Source organism: Macaca fascicularis, chromosome 4 (genome assembly GCF_037993035.2).
Source record: "Macaca fascicularis isolate 582-1 chromosome 4, T2T-MFA8v1.1".
Classification (NCBI taxonomy): domain Eukaryota; kingdom Metazoa; phylum Chordata; class Mammalia; order Primates; family Cercopithecidae; genus Macaca; species Macaca fascicularis.
Window position 1 is genome coordinate 13,698,861 of NC_088378.1, and position 14,470 is coordinate 13,713,330.

General features: G+C 41.7%; 1 protein-coding gene across 6 annotated transcripts in view; it reads right to left on the minus strand.

Annotated features, from left to right (window-relative positions):
• The window catches only part of AK9 (adenylate kinase 9), a 174,707-nt gene that overhangs the window by 123,633 nt on the left and 36,604 nt on the right, over window positions 1-14,470 (minus strand). For 5 of the 6 annotated variants that reach the window (XM_065543206.2, XM_045391667.3, XM_045391672.3 and 2 more), the window contains 2 exons: window positions 10,777-10,851; window positions 7,550-7,648 (listed from right to left, as the gene is read on the minus strand). In XM_065543206.2, the coding sequence (XP_065399278.1) occupies window positions 7,550-7,648; window positions 10,777-10,851 (174 nt within the window). The remainder of the gene's footprint in view (window positions 1-7,549; window positions 7,649-10,776; window positions 10,852-14,470) is intronic. The other variant, XM_074036850.1, reaches the window with a different exon arrangement.

Below are 14,470 nucleotides of genomic sequence, written 5' to 3' on the forward strand. Positions count from 1 at the left end.
CTAGTCTGTGGTATTCTGTTATAGCAAAAGAAAATGAAGAGAGTGGGCAATGGCCAGGGGAAATCTGCTCCCCCCAACCCTCAGATGTGGGTCACACATGTATATGCTGGCTTCAGAGCTGACTATGCAATGCAGATGAGATTGTGAGCTATGATTTTCCCTGGACCACTGCAGCATCAGAGAACAAACAGGCATGTGCACTGCAGGGATGCTGCATGAATGTTCCCAAGTGAGAGCTGGAAGTGATGGCAAATATTAAGGAAACTGTCAGTGCTCAGGAGAGTTGCATAAGACCAAGAACCTCATCCATGGAGCACATTAAGCTACAGGCCTTCTCCACAGAGTTCCTGGACAATGAGCTAGGGACTGAAACCATGGCCAGTTAGGTCAGGAGGCAGTCACTCTTTCCTTATCATCCATATTTCCCGCCCATACATGAAAAAAGTATTTGAATAGACCGTATGTATTCTCTAAAAGGTTAAGTATTTGAATAGCAGACCAGACCATGTTCCTCTCTCAACTTCATGCCCGTGAGGCCACATGTTCAGCAGGTGCTGAGGGGAGAGGAGAAGATGAGCTTTTAAATAAATTTGAAGGCCGGGCGCGGTGGCTCAAGCCTGTAATCCCAGCACTTTGGGAGGCCGAGACGGGCGGATCACGAGGTCAGGAGATCGAGACCATCCTGGCTAACACGGTGAAACCCCGTCTCTACTAAAAAATACAAAAAAGTAGCCGGGCGAGGTGGCGGGCGCCTGTAGTCCCAGCTACTCGGAAGGCTGAGGCAGGAGAATGGCGTAAACCTGGGAGGCGGAGCTTGCAGTGAGCTGAGATCCGGCCACTGCACCCCAGCCTGGGCGGCAGAGCAAGACTCCGTCTCAAAAAAAAAAATAAAAAAAAAAATAAAAAAAAAATAAAAAAATAAATTTGATATTACAGGCTTCAAAATGGTCAGGACTGGCTTCTGGTTAAACAAAGCAGACTGAAAACATGAATTTATGTTTGCTGCTTTCCTAAAACCTCACTAAAATGACAGTAGAAGAATAAAAAAAAGAAATAAAACTCATGAGGACACAGAGAATGGGAGAAGAGACTAGAGATACTGATCAGGGCTGGCTATAGCTACACAATTTTTTAAGTTAGAAAGCAGATGGATGAGTGGTAACTGACTTATATCAGAGAAAGGTGAAAGAAAGCCAAATGTCTGTGGAGCAAAGATAGGTATGGGAGGGGTAGGAACAACAAGGAGCCAGTGGATTCACTTTGCAAAACCCTGGAAAGACATGGGACCTTGTGATACCACGTACCTCTGAAGGGGAATAAATGGAGAGCAGAAAACAGTATAAGTGGAAGTCTTTGAAACAAGGTGCTAGTGCCAGAGCCATTCCCACTCTACTTGGTCCCCTCCCACCACCTCTCTCCCAGTGAGAAGACCAGAAGCATACTTTCTGGAGCGACTTAACCAGAGGAGCATGTGAGGGACCCCAGATACAGCCAAGGTAGTGGAGCAGGGGCAGAAGAAAGCTGGCCACTATAACCACTACCCTCAAGCTCTACTCCTACCCATCCTCTTGCTGAAGAACCTCTGGACCTTTCCATGATCCAGCAACTAAGGGTTAATGCCTGGCAAATGTCTTCAGCACTTCTGCCAGCTCTGCTGTGATTGGGTGAATGCTCGTGCACAGCACAAACTAATTTGCCAGGGCCAGAACAAAATGAAAATTATAGGACCCTTGTTCTACAATTAGTAAGAATTTCAAGACTGCAGCAGCAGAGAATTAAACTAAGCACATGGGCCTATATGAAGTTCATGAAGCCAGCCCTGCCCCTACGATACAGCTGTTAAAATTTTTTAAATATCACCATTGGTTATAGGCACTTTAAAAGCATAATCTCATGTAATATTTATAATAACACGATGCCATAGGGATTGTTGTCCCTTTTTTAGTATATACCATTGAATAAAGGGCAGCAAGGTTAAGCAGAGTCACAGGTCTGATAGGCTGTACTGCTGAATTCAAATCCAGGTCTATGTGACTCGAAAACCAAAACTTCTACTGTGCCAGGTGCCAGTCTGACCCTGTCCTTCCTCCTAGTGCACAAACCCAGGCCCATGTCCCCATCTACCTGCACAGCCCTTCCTCTCCAGCAACTCAGCAGAGGCTACAGTTCTCTCACACTTCACCAGGATGCTGGAGTCTACAGTAAGATCTCTGTGCATTTCCTACCCCTTTAAACCAGTGGTTCTCTTCCCTGGCTGCATACTAGAATCTCCTAGGGAAGATTTTTGGGTTTGCTTTTTGTTTTTATAATTATGGTAAAATACACATCACATAAAATTTGTTTTTGTAACCACCTTTAAGCATACAATTCAGTGGTATTAAGTATATTCACTGTGTTGTGCAACCACCACCTGTATTCATTTCCAGAACTTTTCCACCATCCCAAACAGAACTCTGTACTCATAAAATAACTCTCCTTCCTCCCTAGCCCCTGGTAACCTCTACCCTACATTCTGTCTCTACGAATTTGTCTATTCTGTGTATCTCATATACGTGGAATCACTTGTTTGCCCTTTTGTATCAGCTTGTTTCACTTAGTATGTTTTCATGGATATTTTATCATATATAAGAATTTTACTCCTCTTTAAGATTGAATAATATTCCATCTCACACACACACACACACACACACACACACACACACACACACTCTCCACATTTTGTTTATCAGTTCATCCACTGATGGACATTGGGTTATTTCTACCTTCTGGCTATTGTGAATAAAGGTGCTAGAAATATTGGTGTACAAGTATCTGTTTGAGTTCCTGGTTTCAATCCTTTGGGGGAAATGCCTAGAAGGGTAATTGCTGGATAGATGAGAATTCTATGTTTAACTTTTTGAGCAACCACCAAACTATTTTAAACAGCAGCTGCACCATTTTACATCCCCACAAACAATGTAAGAGGGTTCTCATTTCTCATCAACATTTTTTATTTCTCATTTTTTGAATAATAGCACCCCAGTGGATATGAGATGGCATCTTATTGTAGTTTTGATCTGCATTTCCTTAATGGCTAGTGATATTGAGCATCTTTTAATGTACTTATTGGCCATTTATATATCTTCTTTAGAGAAATGTCTATTCAAATCCTTTGCCCATTTTTGAACCGGATTTTTTTTATTGTTGTGGAGTTGTAGTTGTTCTTTCCATATTCTGCATACTAATCCCTATCAGATATATGATTTTCAAATATTCTTCTCCTTTCTGTGGGTTGTCTTTTTACTCTATTGATTGATGTGTTTTCCTTTTTTTGTAGAGATGGGGTTTCACCATGTTGGCCAGGCTGGTCTCAAACCCCTGGCCTCAAGTGCTCTGCCTGCCTCAGCCTCCCATAGTACTGGGATTATAGGCATGAGCCACTGCACCCGGCCTCTACTCATAGTGTTGATGCAGAAAAGTTTCTTGGTATTTTTTCTTTTGTAGTCTGTGCCTTTGATGTCATATCCTATTTTGTTGTTTCACTTAATGACAGAGCCTTACCTTAGAAATTCTGTTTTAACTGGCCTCGGCGTCGTTATGTTTAAAAAGCTTCCTAGATGACCCCATTTTGCAGTCAGGGCTGGGAATCACTGCTTTAAATATTCCTACTATATTGATTCTCTAAAAATCACATCCTTTAGCTGAAGATTATTCATCTAAAGTCCTTTAAAAACATAGGAACTTGTAGATCAATCAACTTTAATTAACCAGGCTCCTCTGGTGTCTCAAGAATTAAAGTAGGGGTTCTCAGACTTAAGTGGGTATTGTTCTAGATTTTGTAAAAATACATTTTCAGGTTCCATCTCCAGACAGTCCGGTTCAATCAGCCTGGGATTCGGGCCTCAGGATTTGTATTTGTAGTAAGCTTCCCAGGTGATTCTTTTGAGGTGGGCTTGACTGCCAGGTAGAAATGCTACTTAAGGGATATGAATAATGACTCCAGCATACACAGCCATATCTTCGTCCCTTTTATGAAAAAGGAGGCAGGTCCACCTAGTTAGTCATACAGCTTATGAACTACAACCTCACACCTATGCCCCATGCATGCAATGCTTTCTAAGGACAAACTTTCTGGCCAGAAATTTCGTGCAGGTTTTATAGATACTTTTTCTCTTTCCTTCAGTGACAATCTAGATCAGGAGGCCTCAGTACCCAGTTTATTTTTCCCAGCCTCTGTTCTGACCAAGCTCACTTTTCTTCCTCTTCAGCACCAGTTCATATTGCAGAGGTCCCAGCTTGTATTCCAGTTATGTGGACCCACTGAGATCTTGTTATGATATGGGATAACAGAATGACCTCTTTCTTCAAAGATTTTAAAATTTGAATTATATCCATTTATGATCATGGCATATGTTTTGGTTTTTATTTTATTTTTATTTTTGAGACAGGGTCTTGCCCTATCACGTAGACTGGAGTGCAGTGGCACAATCATGGTTCACTGCAGCCTTAACCTCTAGGCTCAGTTGATCCCCCCACCTCAGCCTCTCAAATAGCTGGGATTATGGGCATGTGCTATCATGCCTGGCTAATTATTTTTTATTTTTTATTATACTTTAAGTTTTAGGGTACATGTGCACAACATGCAGGTTTATTACACATGTATACATGTGCCATGGTGGTTTGATGCACCCATCGACTCGTCATTTACATTAGGTATTTCTCCTAACGCTATCCCTCCTCCAGCCCCACACCCCATGACAGGCCCCGGTGTGTGCCCTGGGTCTAAGTGTTCTCATTGTTCAATTCCCATCTATGAGTGAGAACATGAGGTGTTTGTTTTCTGTCCTTGCCATAGTTTGCTCAGAATGATGGTTTCCAGCTGCATCCATGTCCCTACAAAGGACATGAACTCATCCTTGTTTATGGCTGCATAGTATTCCATGGTGTATATGTGCCACATTTTCTTAATCTGGTCTATCATTGATGGACATTTGGGTTGGTTCCAAGTCTTTGCTGTTGTGAATAGTGCCACAATAAACATACGTGTGCATGTGTCTTTACAGCAGCCTAATTTATAATCCTTTGGGTATATACCCAGTAATGGGATCGCTGGGTCAAACGTACTTCTAGTTCTAGATCCTTGAGGAATCGCCACACTGTCTTCCATAATGGTTGAACTAGTTTACACTCCCACCAACAGTGTAAAACTGTTCCTATTTCTCCACATCCTCTCCAACACCTCTTGTTTCCTGACTTTTTAACGATTGCCATTCTAACTGGTGTGGTATCTCATTGTGGTTTTGATTTGCATTTCTCTGATGACCAGTGATGATGAGCATTTTTTCATGTATCTGTTGGCTGCAAAAATGTCTTTTGAGAAGTGTCTGTTCATCTCCTTTGCCCACTTTTTAATGGGGTTGTTTTTTTCTTGTAAATTTGTTTAAGTTCTTTGTAGATTCTGGATATTAGCCCTTTGTCAGATGTGAAGATCGCAATACTTTTCTCCCATTCTGTAGGTTACCTGTTCACTCTGATGGTAGTTTCTTCTGCTGTGCAGAAGCTCTTTTATTACATCCCATTTGTCTATTTTGGCTTGTGTTGCCACTGCTTTTGGTGTTTTAGTCGTGAAGTCCTTGCCCTTGCCTATGTCCTGAATGGTATTGCCTAGGTTTGCTTCTAGGGTTTTTATGGTTTTAGGTCTAACATGTAAGTCTGCAATCCATCTTGAATTAATTTTTGTATAAGGTGTAAGGAAGGGATCCAGTTTAAGCTTTCTACATATGGCTAGCCACTCTTCCCAGCACCATTTATTAAATAGGGAATCCTTTCCCCATTTCTTGTTTTTGTCAGGTTTGTCAAAGATCAGATGGTTGTAGATGTGTGGTGTTATTTCTGAGGCCTCTGTTCTGATCCATTGGTCTATATCTCTGTTTGGGTACCAGTACCATGCTGTTTTGGTTACTGTAGCCTTGTAGTATTGTTTGAAGTCAGGTAGCGTGATGTCTCCAGCTTTGTTCTTTTTGCTTAGGATTGCCTTGGCAATGCGGGCTCTTCTTTGGTTCCATATGAACCAAAACTGTGTTGCCTCATAATTCAATGTCAGACTGCTGCGCTAGCAGTGAGCAAGGCTCCATAGGCATGGGACCTGCTGAGATAGGCGCGGAATAGTAACTCCTGGTCTGCCGTTTGCTAAGACTGTTGGAAAAGCACAGTATTTCCCGGGGGAGTGTCCCGTTTTTCCCAGGTACAGTCTGTCACAGCTTCCCTTGGCTAGGAAAGGGAAATCCCCTGACCCTTGTGCTTCCCGGGTGAAGCGACACCCTGCCCTGCTTCGGCTCACCCTCTGTGGGCTGCACCTGCTGTCTAACCAGTCCCAGTGAGATGAACCAGGTACCTCAGTTGGAAATGCAGAAATCACCCATCTTCTACGTCCATCCCGCTGGGAGCTGCAGACTGGAGCTTTTCCTATTCGGCCATCTTGGAACCCCGCCCCAAGTTTTTTTAAATTTTTTGTAGGACCAGAGTCTTGCTATGTCCCAGGCTGGTCTCAAACTCCTGGGCTCAAGCGATCCTTCCATTTCAGCCTCCCAAAGTGCTGGCATTATAGGCATGAGCCATTGTGCCCAGCCCTGGTATCCGTTTTTTAAAAATAATTTCTACTCATATAGGTGAGACTGAACTTCTCAGAATAGATCAAATCCTCCAATTAAAACTCCCTGTGGCACTTTTGGCAATTGGCAAAATGTGCTACATACGTAGCACATCAGTGTCAGGAACACATTAGTTACTTAAAAAAATTTGGTTGAATGATTAAAGAAATAGAGTTAAGAACTTTTATGTCTTCACATTCTTTGGTGCTGCAAACTTTTAAACTGAACTTGGATTTCTTTCTTTTTCATTGTTCCTATGTTTAATCGTTATGATTTTCTTTGTTTCAAAATTTGTGTTGTGTCTAATGTCTAAAAGGATATTGTGCTAATATTACAGCTTCTTCCCAGAAATCAAATCCATTTTTATAAAAGAATACAAATTAAGGCCACAACATACATATATATGAATAAATATATATATTTATGTATATATGAATATATATATGAATAAATATATATATTTATGTATATATGAATATATGAATATATATTTACATAGATGAATATATTTACATAGATGAATATTTATGAATAAATATATGAATATATATTTTATATATATATATTTTTTGAGATAGTATCTGGCTCTGGTGCTCAGGCTGGAGTGCAATGGCATGATCATGGCTCACTGTAGCCTTAACCTCCTGGGCTCAAGCAATCCTCCCATCTTAGCTCCTGGGTAGCTGAGACTACAGGTGCATACCACCACACCTGGCTAATCTTTTCTTTTCTTTCTTTTCTTTTTCTTTCTTTCTTTCTTTCTTTTTTTTTTTAAGGATGGTTGCTCACTAGGTTGTCCAGGCTGGTCTCAGACTCCTGGGCTCCAGCGATCCTCCCATGGGATTACAGGTGTGAGCCACTGCACCCTGCCCACAACATACATTGAAAACTAGACTTTCAAACAGTTCCATATAACTTACATTTTCCATTGTGTCATTAATTTCTTCCTCTGCACCCTGAAGTTTGGTTATAACAGCTGCTCTTTTTAGGTTCAGATATTTAAGTCGACTCATAACAATCTAGATTTAAAGAATAGATATTTAACTACATTGGCATCTGAATATCTCAAATATTCTGAAACAGTGATGGGCTTATGAGTCAAGCCCATGCTCCCCCTGACTCTGGGTTGAATCTTTGCTTGCTTCATCTGGCCTCTGGCTGTTTGCTGACAATCCTTGGTATGTCTTGGCTTGTATATGCATCACTCCAATCTCTGCCTCTGTTGTCACAGAGCCATCTTCTCCCTGTGTGTCTGAGTCTCTTCTCCTAATCTATAGGCAAAGACCTTATTTCCAAATAAGGTCACATTCACAGGTATTGGACTTCAGGGTTTCAACATATGTTTTTGAGGGACACATTTCAACTGATAACAGTCTGCCCTCTGGTCCCTAGATATTCATGTTCTTAGAGGTCTTGGTATCTGGGACCTCTTCAGGCAAAGGGATGATTGCCATATGAAGATGGAGGCAGATATTGGAGTTATGCTGCCATAAGTCAAGAAATGCCGGTAGCTACCAGGAGCTGGAAGAAACAAAAATAGAGTCTCCCCAAGAGCCTTTGGAAGGAGCATGGCACTGCCAACACTTTGATTTTGGACTTTTAGCCTCCAGAACTGTGAGAGAATACATTTCTGTCGTTTTAAGCCACCAGTTTGTGGTACTTTGGTATGGCAACCCCAGGAAATTAATGCAGACACTACGTGGAAGAATCTGGAAAAATAAAAGAGGCCAGCACATAGATCATGAGATGGGAGATAGTGAGATAGCCCAAATTCTGATGGTGTGTGGTAGCCTGTGATAGATTGTGTTACAATGCAACCTTCACTGGTTAATTCCCTAATTCATTCTGGGTGGAGTACACTTCCTTATTCCACTAATGGCGAGCTTCTCCATGTAGCCTGCTCTGCCAATGGAACATGGGTGGAAGTGCAGAGTACCAGCTCCCATGGGAGCCTTCACAAGCTTGGCAAGTTCCAGTCAGACGCCTTGGAGCTTCTGCCCTCTACCTTGAGGAAAGTGTGTCCCAGGTAGTAAAAAGTGGTAGAATTCTGGCCATATTTTGAAGGAGAAGCCTGCTGTATATGCTGGTGAATGGGATGTGGGATGTGAGAAAAAAAAGTCAAGGAAAGCAACTGGCTGGGTGGTTTTTGCATTTACTGAAAAAGGAGAATGGTGGGAGAAGCACATTGGGGGTAGGGTGGTGGTGGTGAAGTTCTATTTTGCACACTTAAATCCAAAATGACTAGTAGACATCCAATTGGAAAAACAGCAGTTGAGCAGCCATTAAGTATACAAGTGTGGAATTCAGGGGAAAGATCTGATATAGTATCATGAATTTAAGAGATGTCAGTGGTGAGATGATATCTAAAGCTACCGACTGAATGAAGTCTCTTAACAAGTGAGGGTAAACAGAGAAGAGCTCACGCCTTGTGAATTCTGGGGTCCTGCAACACTGCAGGTTAGAGAATTGGAGTGTGCAGTGAGGTGTAATGGAAATATTGTGGTGTGGGGCCCAAGAAGCCAAGGAAAGAAGGGTGCAGAAAAAAAGACGTGATCTGTTGTGTCAAATGCTGCTTCTATCAAAGATTGAATTAGATGAAGACTGAAAAATGAGCAGTAGCTTTGGTCATGAGATCACAGGTGATCTTGGCAAGAGCATGTCTCAAGTGAGGAGCTTCTCCCTGAGCTGGCTCCACCACTAGCATGAACTGTTACCGTGTTGCCACCAATCGGATCAAGCCAGAAATCTGGGCATTATCTTTGACTTTTCTCTCTCCCTTAATTCCCATATTAAGTTGTTCATCAAGTCCTGTCAAGTAGATTTCTTAAATGTCTCTCAGATCTGTCCTTTTCTGTCCATTCCTGTGGTCACTACCCTAGGTTAGGCCACTATCTCATACCTGATTGATGGCAAAAGCCAAAACTAGTTTTCCTACCACCGATTTGATTCTCCTTTTGTTTTATCCTCACGTGGAATGGAGTGATCTTTCTCAAACAGAAATAAGATCATTTGTACTTTATGGCTTAAAACCTTTTCCTGGCTGCCTATTCCCTCATGTTGAGGTCTGAACTCCTAACTACAGTTTACAAGGTCTTTCTTGGTGCAATCCCTTCTAATTTCTAGTCGTGGCTCTATTCTACCCCTCCTACCCTATCCTCCTATGTTCCAGTCCTACATGAGTTCTTGCAACTCACTATGCTCTTTCTGGCCTCTGGGGCCTTCACACAGACTCTTCCCTCAGCATAGAACACTGTCCCACTTCCCTCACCTACCCTTGTCTTCAAGGTCTAGTTCTTACTAGTCCTTTACGTTTCTATTTAAACATAGTTTCAGACTGGTGGTCCTCCTTACTAGACTAGGTTTTGTCTTTATGCCATGAACTCCTATAATACCATGCATGTGTATCCCCGACTGTAACAAAACTGCTCTCTAGAGATTTATTTTCCCCAACATATTGGATACTGCATGAGCAGAGAGACGTGTGAACCCTTCTGCCTCCTTCCTATCTTTATCCCTAGAGCCCATTATAATGCCAGACACTTATTTGACATTTAAGAAATAATGACTACATTTTTGTATTATTGAATTATTTTTGTAAAACATTTTTGGGTTCCAATTTCTCTGCATCCTCACCAACACTTTTTATTTTCTGTTTTGTGTTTGTTTGTTGGTTTTTACTTTGGTCATCCTAGAAGGTAAAAGGGGTTCCCCATTATGGTTTTGACCTGCCTTTCCCTAATGACTAATGATGTTCAGCATCTTCTCGTGTGCTTTTGGTTACCATTGCTTTTACTTTTCTGTGAGGCACCTTTTTTTTTTTTTTTTTTTTTTGAGACGGAGTCTAGCTCTGTTGCCCAGGCTGGAGTGCAATGGCCGGATCTCAGCTCACTGCAAGCCCCGCCTCCCAGGTTCACGCCATTCTCCTGTGTGAGGCACCTTTTGACAGAGATTTTAAATTCAAATGTAGTTTTGATTTTTAAATGGACAGATGAATAAACAGAACATCAAAATTTTAAGTGTCAAGACAAATTGTTCAAAGATAAATGGTGCTTAAATATAAACATACTTTTGTTTACTAAAAGAAGTACAATACTGTCAATAGCTTTTAAATTTTCCACACTGTGAAGCATTCCTGCTGAACACTCACCATAAAGAGCTCCTCTGGTGGTCTATTTCCATTTAGCTCAATGAGATACTGGGGATTGTGTTCAGCCATTACTTCCTGCAGTTAATAGAAAAGAAACTTTACAATACAGGATCACTGGAAAAATGGAATACAAGATCAGAATCTTAATACACTATGCAGAAATATTTAAAGTAAATTGTTTGCCTTATAAATGTTATAATGTATGTTATTTTCAATGCTCAAGAGATCTTTTGAAAAAGCTCAGAGTAATCTTCTCTCCATGAATTTTATTTTCCTGTTAAAAAAATCTTTTTTCTCTACATTGATGCCTTAATGTTTTTTCCAATACAAAATGTTTTGGGGCATCTATCTGCATATGTTCATAGCTTTGCTATTTGGTTTCCAAACCATGGAAGCATCTGATTAAAATTTAAGTCACAGACTTTCTTCACATAGATACTAGCATCATTTAGAAGACACAACGTATTTTGATCATTCCAAGATGGCCGAATAGGAACAGCTCCAGTCTACAGCTCCCAGCATGATCGATGCAGAAGACGGGTGATTTCTGCATTTCCAACTGAGGTACTTGGTTCCTCTCACTGGGACTGGTTGGACAGTGGGTGCAGCCCACAGAGGGTGAGCCGAAGCAGGGCAGGGAATCACCTTACCCTGGAAGTGCAAGGGGTCAGGGAATTTCCCTTTCCAAGCCAAAGGAAGCTGTTTCCAAGGGTACCTGGAAAATCGGGACACTCCTGCCCTAATACTATGCTTTTCCAACAGTCTTAGCAAATAGCATACCAGGAGATTACATCTCACGCCTGGCTCAGTGGGTCCCATGCCCATGGAGCCTTGCTCACTAGTAGTGCAGCAGTCCAAGATCAAACTGCGACGCAGCAGCCAGGCTGGGGGAGGGGCATCTGCCATTGCTGAGGCTTGACTAGGTAAACAAAGCAGCCAGGAAGCTTGAACTGGGTGGAGCCCACCGCAGCTCAAGGAGGCCTGCCTGCCTCTGTAAACTCCACCTCTGAGGGCAGGGCATAGCTGAACAAAAGGCAGCAGAAACTTCTGCAGACTTAAACGTCCCTGTCTGACAGCTTTGAAGAGAGCAGTGGTTCTCCCAGCACAGAGTTTGAGCTCTGAGAACGAACAGACTGCCTCCTCAAGTGGGTCCCTGACCCCCGAGTAGCCTAACTTGGAGACACCTCCCAGTAGGGGCCGACTGACACCTCATACAGCCAGGTGCCCCTCTGAGACAAAGCTTCCAGAGGAAGGATCAGGCAGCAACGTTTGGTGTTCTGCAATATTTGCTGTTCTGCAGCCTCCACTGGTGATACTCAGGCAAATAGGGTATGGAATGGACCTCCAGCAAACTCCAACAGACCTGCAGCTGAGGATCCTGACTGTTAGAAGGAAAACTAACAAAGAGAAAGGAGTAGCATCAACATCAACAGAAAGGACATCCACACCAAAACCCCATCTGTATGTCACCATCATCAAAGACCAAAGGTAGATAAAACCACAAAGATGGGGAGAAACCAGAGAAGAAAAGCTGAAAATTCTAAAAACCAGAGCACCTCTTCTCCAGAGGATTGCAGCTCCTCACCAGCAACGGAACAAAGCTGGACGGAGAATGACTTTGACGAGTTGACAGAAGTAGGCTTCAGAAGGTCGTTAATAACAAACTTCTCCAAGCTAAAGGAGGATGTTCGAACCCATTGCAAAGAGGCTAAAAACCTTGAAAAAAGATTAGATGAATGGCTAACTAGAATAAACAGCATAGAGAAGACCTTAAATGACCTGATGGAGCTGAAAACCATGGCACGAGAACTACATGACGCATGCACAAGCTTCATTAGCCGATTTAGTCAAGTGGAAGAAAGGGTATCAGTGATTGAAGATCAAATGAATGAAATGAAGCAAGAAGAGAAGTTTAGGGGAAAAAAAGAATAAAAAGAAATCACCAAAGCCTCCAAGAAATATGGGACTATGTGAAAAGACCAAATCTAAGTTTGACTGGTATACCTGAAAGTGACAGGGTGAATGGAACCAAGTTGGAAAACACTCTTCAGGATATTATCCAGGAGAACTTCCCCAACCTAGCAAGGCAGGCTAACATTCAAATTCAGGAAATACAGAGAATGCCACAAAGATACTCCTCGAGAAGAGCAACCCCAAGATACATAATTGTCAGATTCACCAAGGTTGAAATGAAGGAAAAAAATGTTAACGGCAGCCAGAGAGAAATGTTGGGTTACCCACAAAGGGAAGCCCATCGGACTAACAGCAGATCTCTCAGCAGAAACTCTAAAAGCCAGAAGAGAGTGGGGGCCAATATTCAACATTCTTAAAGAAAATAATTTTCAGCCCAGAATTTCATATCCAGCCAAACTAAGCTTCATAAGTGAAGGAGAAATAAAATCCTTTACAGACAAGCAAATGCTGAGAGATTTTGTCACCACCAGGCCTGCCTTACAAGAGACCCTGAAGGAAGCACTAAACATGGAAAGGAACAACCGGTACCAGCCATTGCAAAAACATGCCAAAATGTAAGGACCATCGAGGCTAGGAAGAAACTGCATCAACTAACGAGCAAAATAACCAGCTAACATCATAATGACAGGATCAAGTTCACACATAACAATATTAACTTTAAATGTAAATGGGCTAAATGCCCCAATTAAAAGAACACAGACTGGCAAATTGGATAAAGAGTCAAGACCCATCAGTGTCCTGTATTCAGGAGACCCATCTCACGTGCAGAGACAGACATAGGCTCAAAATAAAGGGATGGAGGAAGATCTACCAAGCAAATGGAAAACAACAACAACAAAATAGCAGGGATTGCAATCCTAGTCTCTAATAAAACAGACTTTAAACCAACAAAGATCAAAAGAGACAAAGAAGGCCATTACATAATGGTAAAGGGATCAATTCAACAAGAAGAGCTAACTATCCTAAATATATATGCACCCAATACAGGAGCACTCAGATTCATAAAGCAAGTCCTTAGAGACCTACAAAGAGACTTAGATTCCCACACAATAATAATGGGAGACTTTAACACCCCACTGTCAATATTAGACAGATCAATGAGACAGAAGGTTAACAAGGATATCCAGAACTTGAACTCAGCTCTGCACCAAGTGGACCTAATAGACATCTACAGAACTCTTCACCCCAAATCAACAGAATATACATTCTTCTCAGCACCACATTGCACTTATTCCAAACTTGACCACATAGTTGGAAGTAAAGCACTCCTCAGCAAATGTAAAAGAACAGAAATCACAGCAAACTGTCTCTCAGACCACAGTGCAATCAAATTAGAACTCAGGATTAAGAAACTCACTCAAAACCACACAACTACATGGAAACTGAACAACCTGCTTCTGAACGACTACTGGGTAAATAACGAAATGAAGGCAGAAATAAAGCTGTTCTTTGAAACCAATGAGAACAAAGACACAACATACCAGAATCTCTGGGACACATTTAAAGCAGTGTGTAGAGGGAAATTTATAGCACTAAATGCCCACAAGATAAAGCAGGAAATACCTAAAATTGACACCCTAACATCACAATAAAAAGAACTAGAGAAGCAATAGCAAACAAATTCAAAAGCTAGCAGAAGGCAAAAAATAACTAAGATCAGAGCAGAACTGAAAGAGATAGAGATACAAAAAACTCTTGAAAAAAAAATCAGTGAATCCAG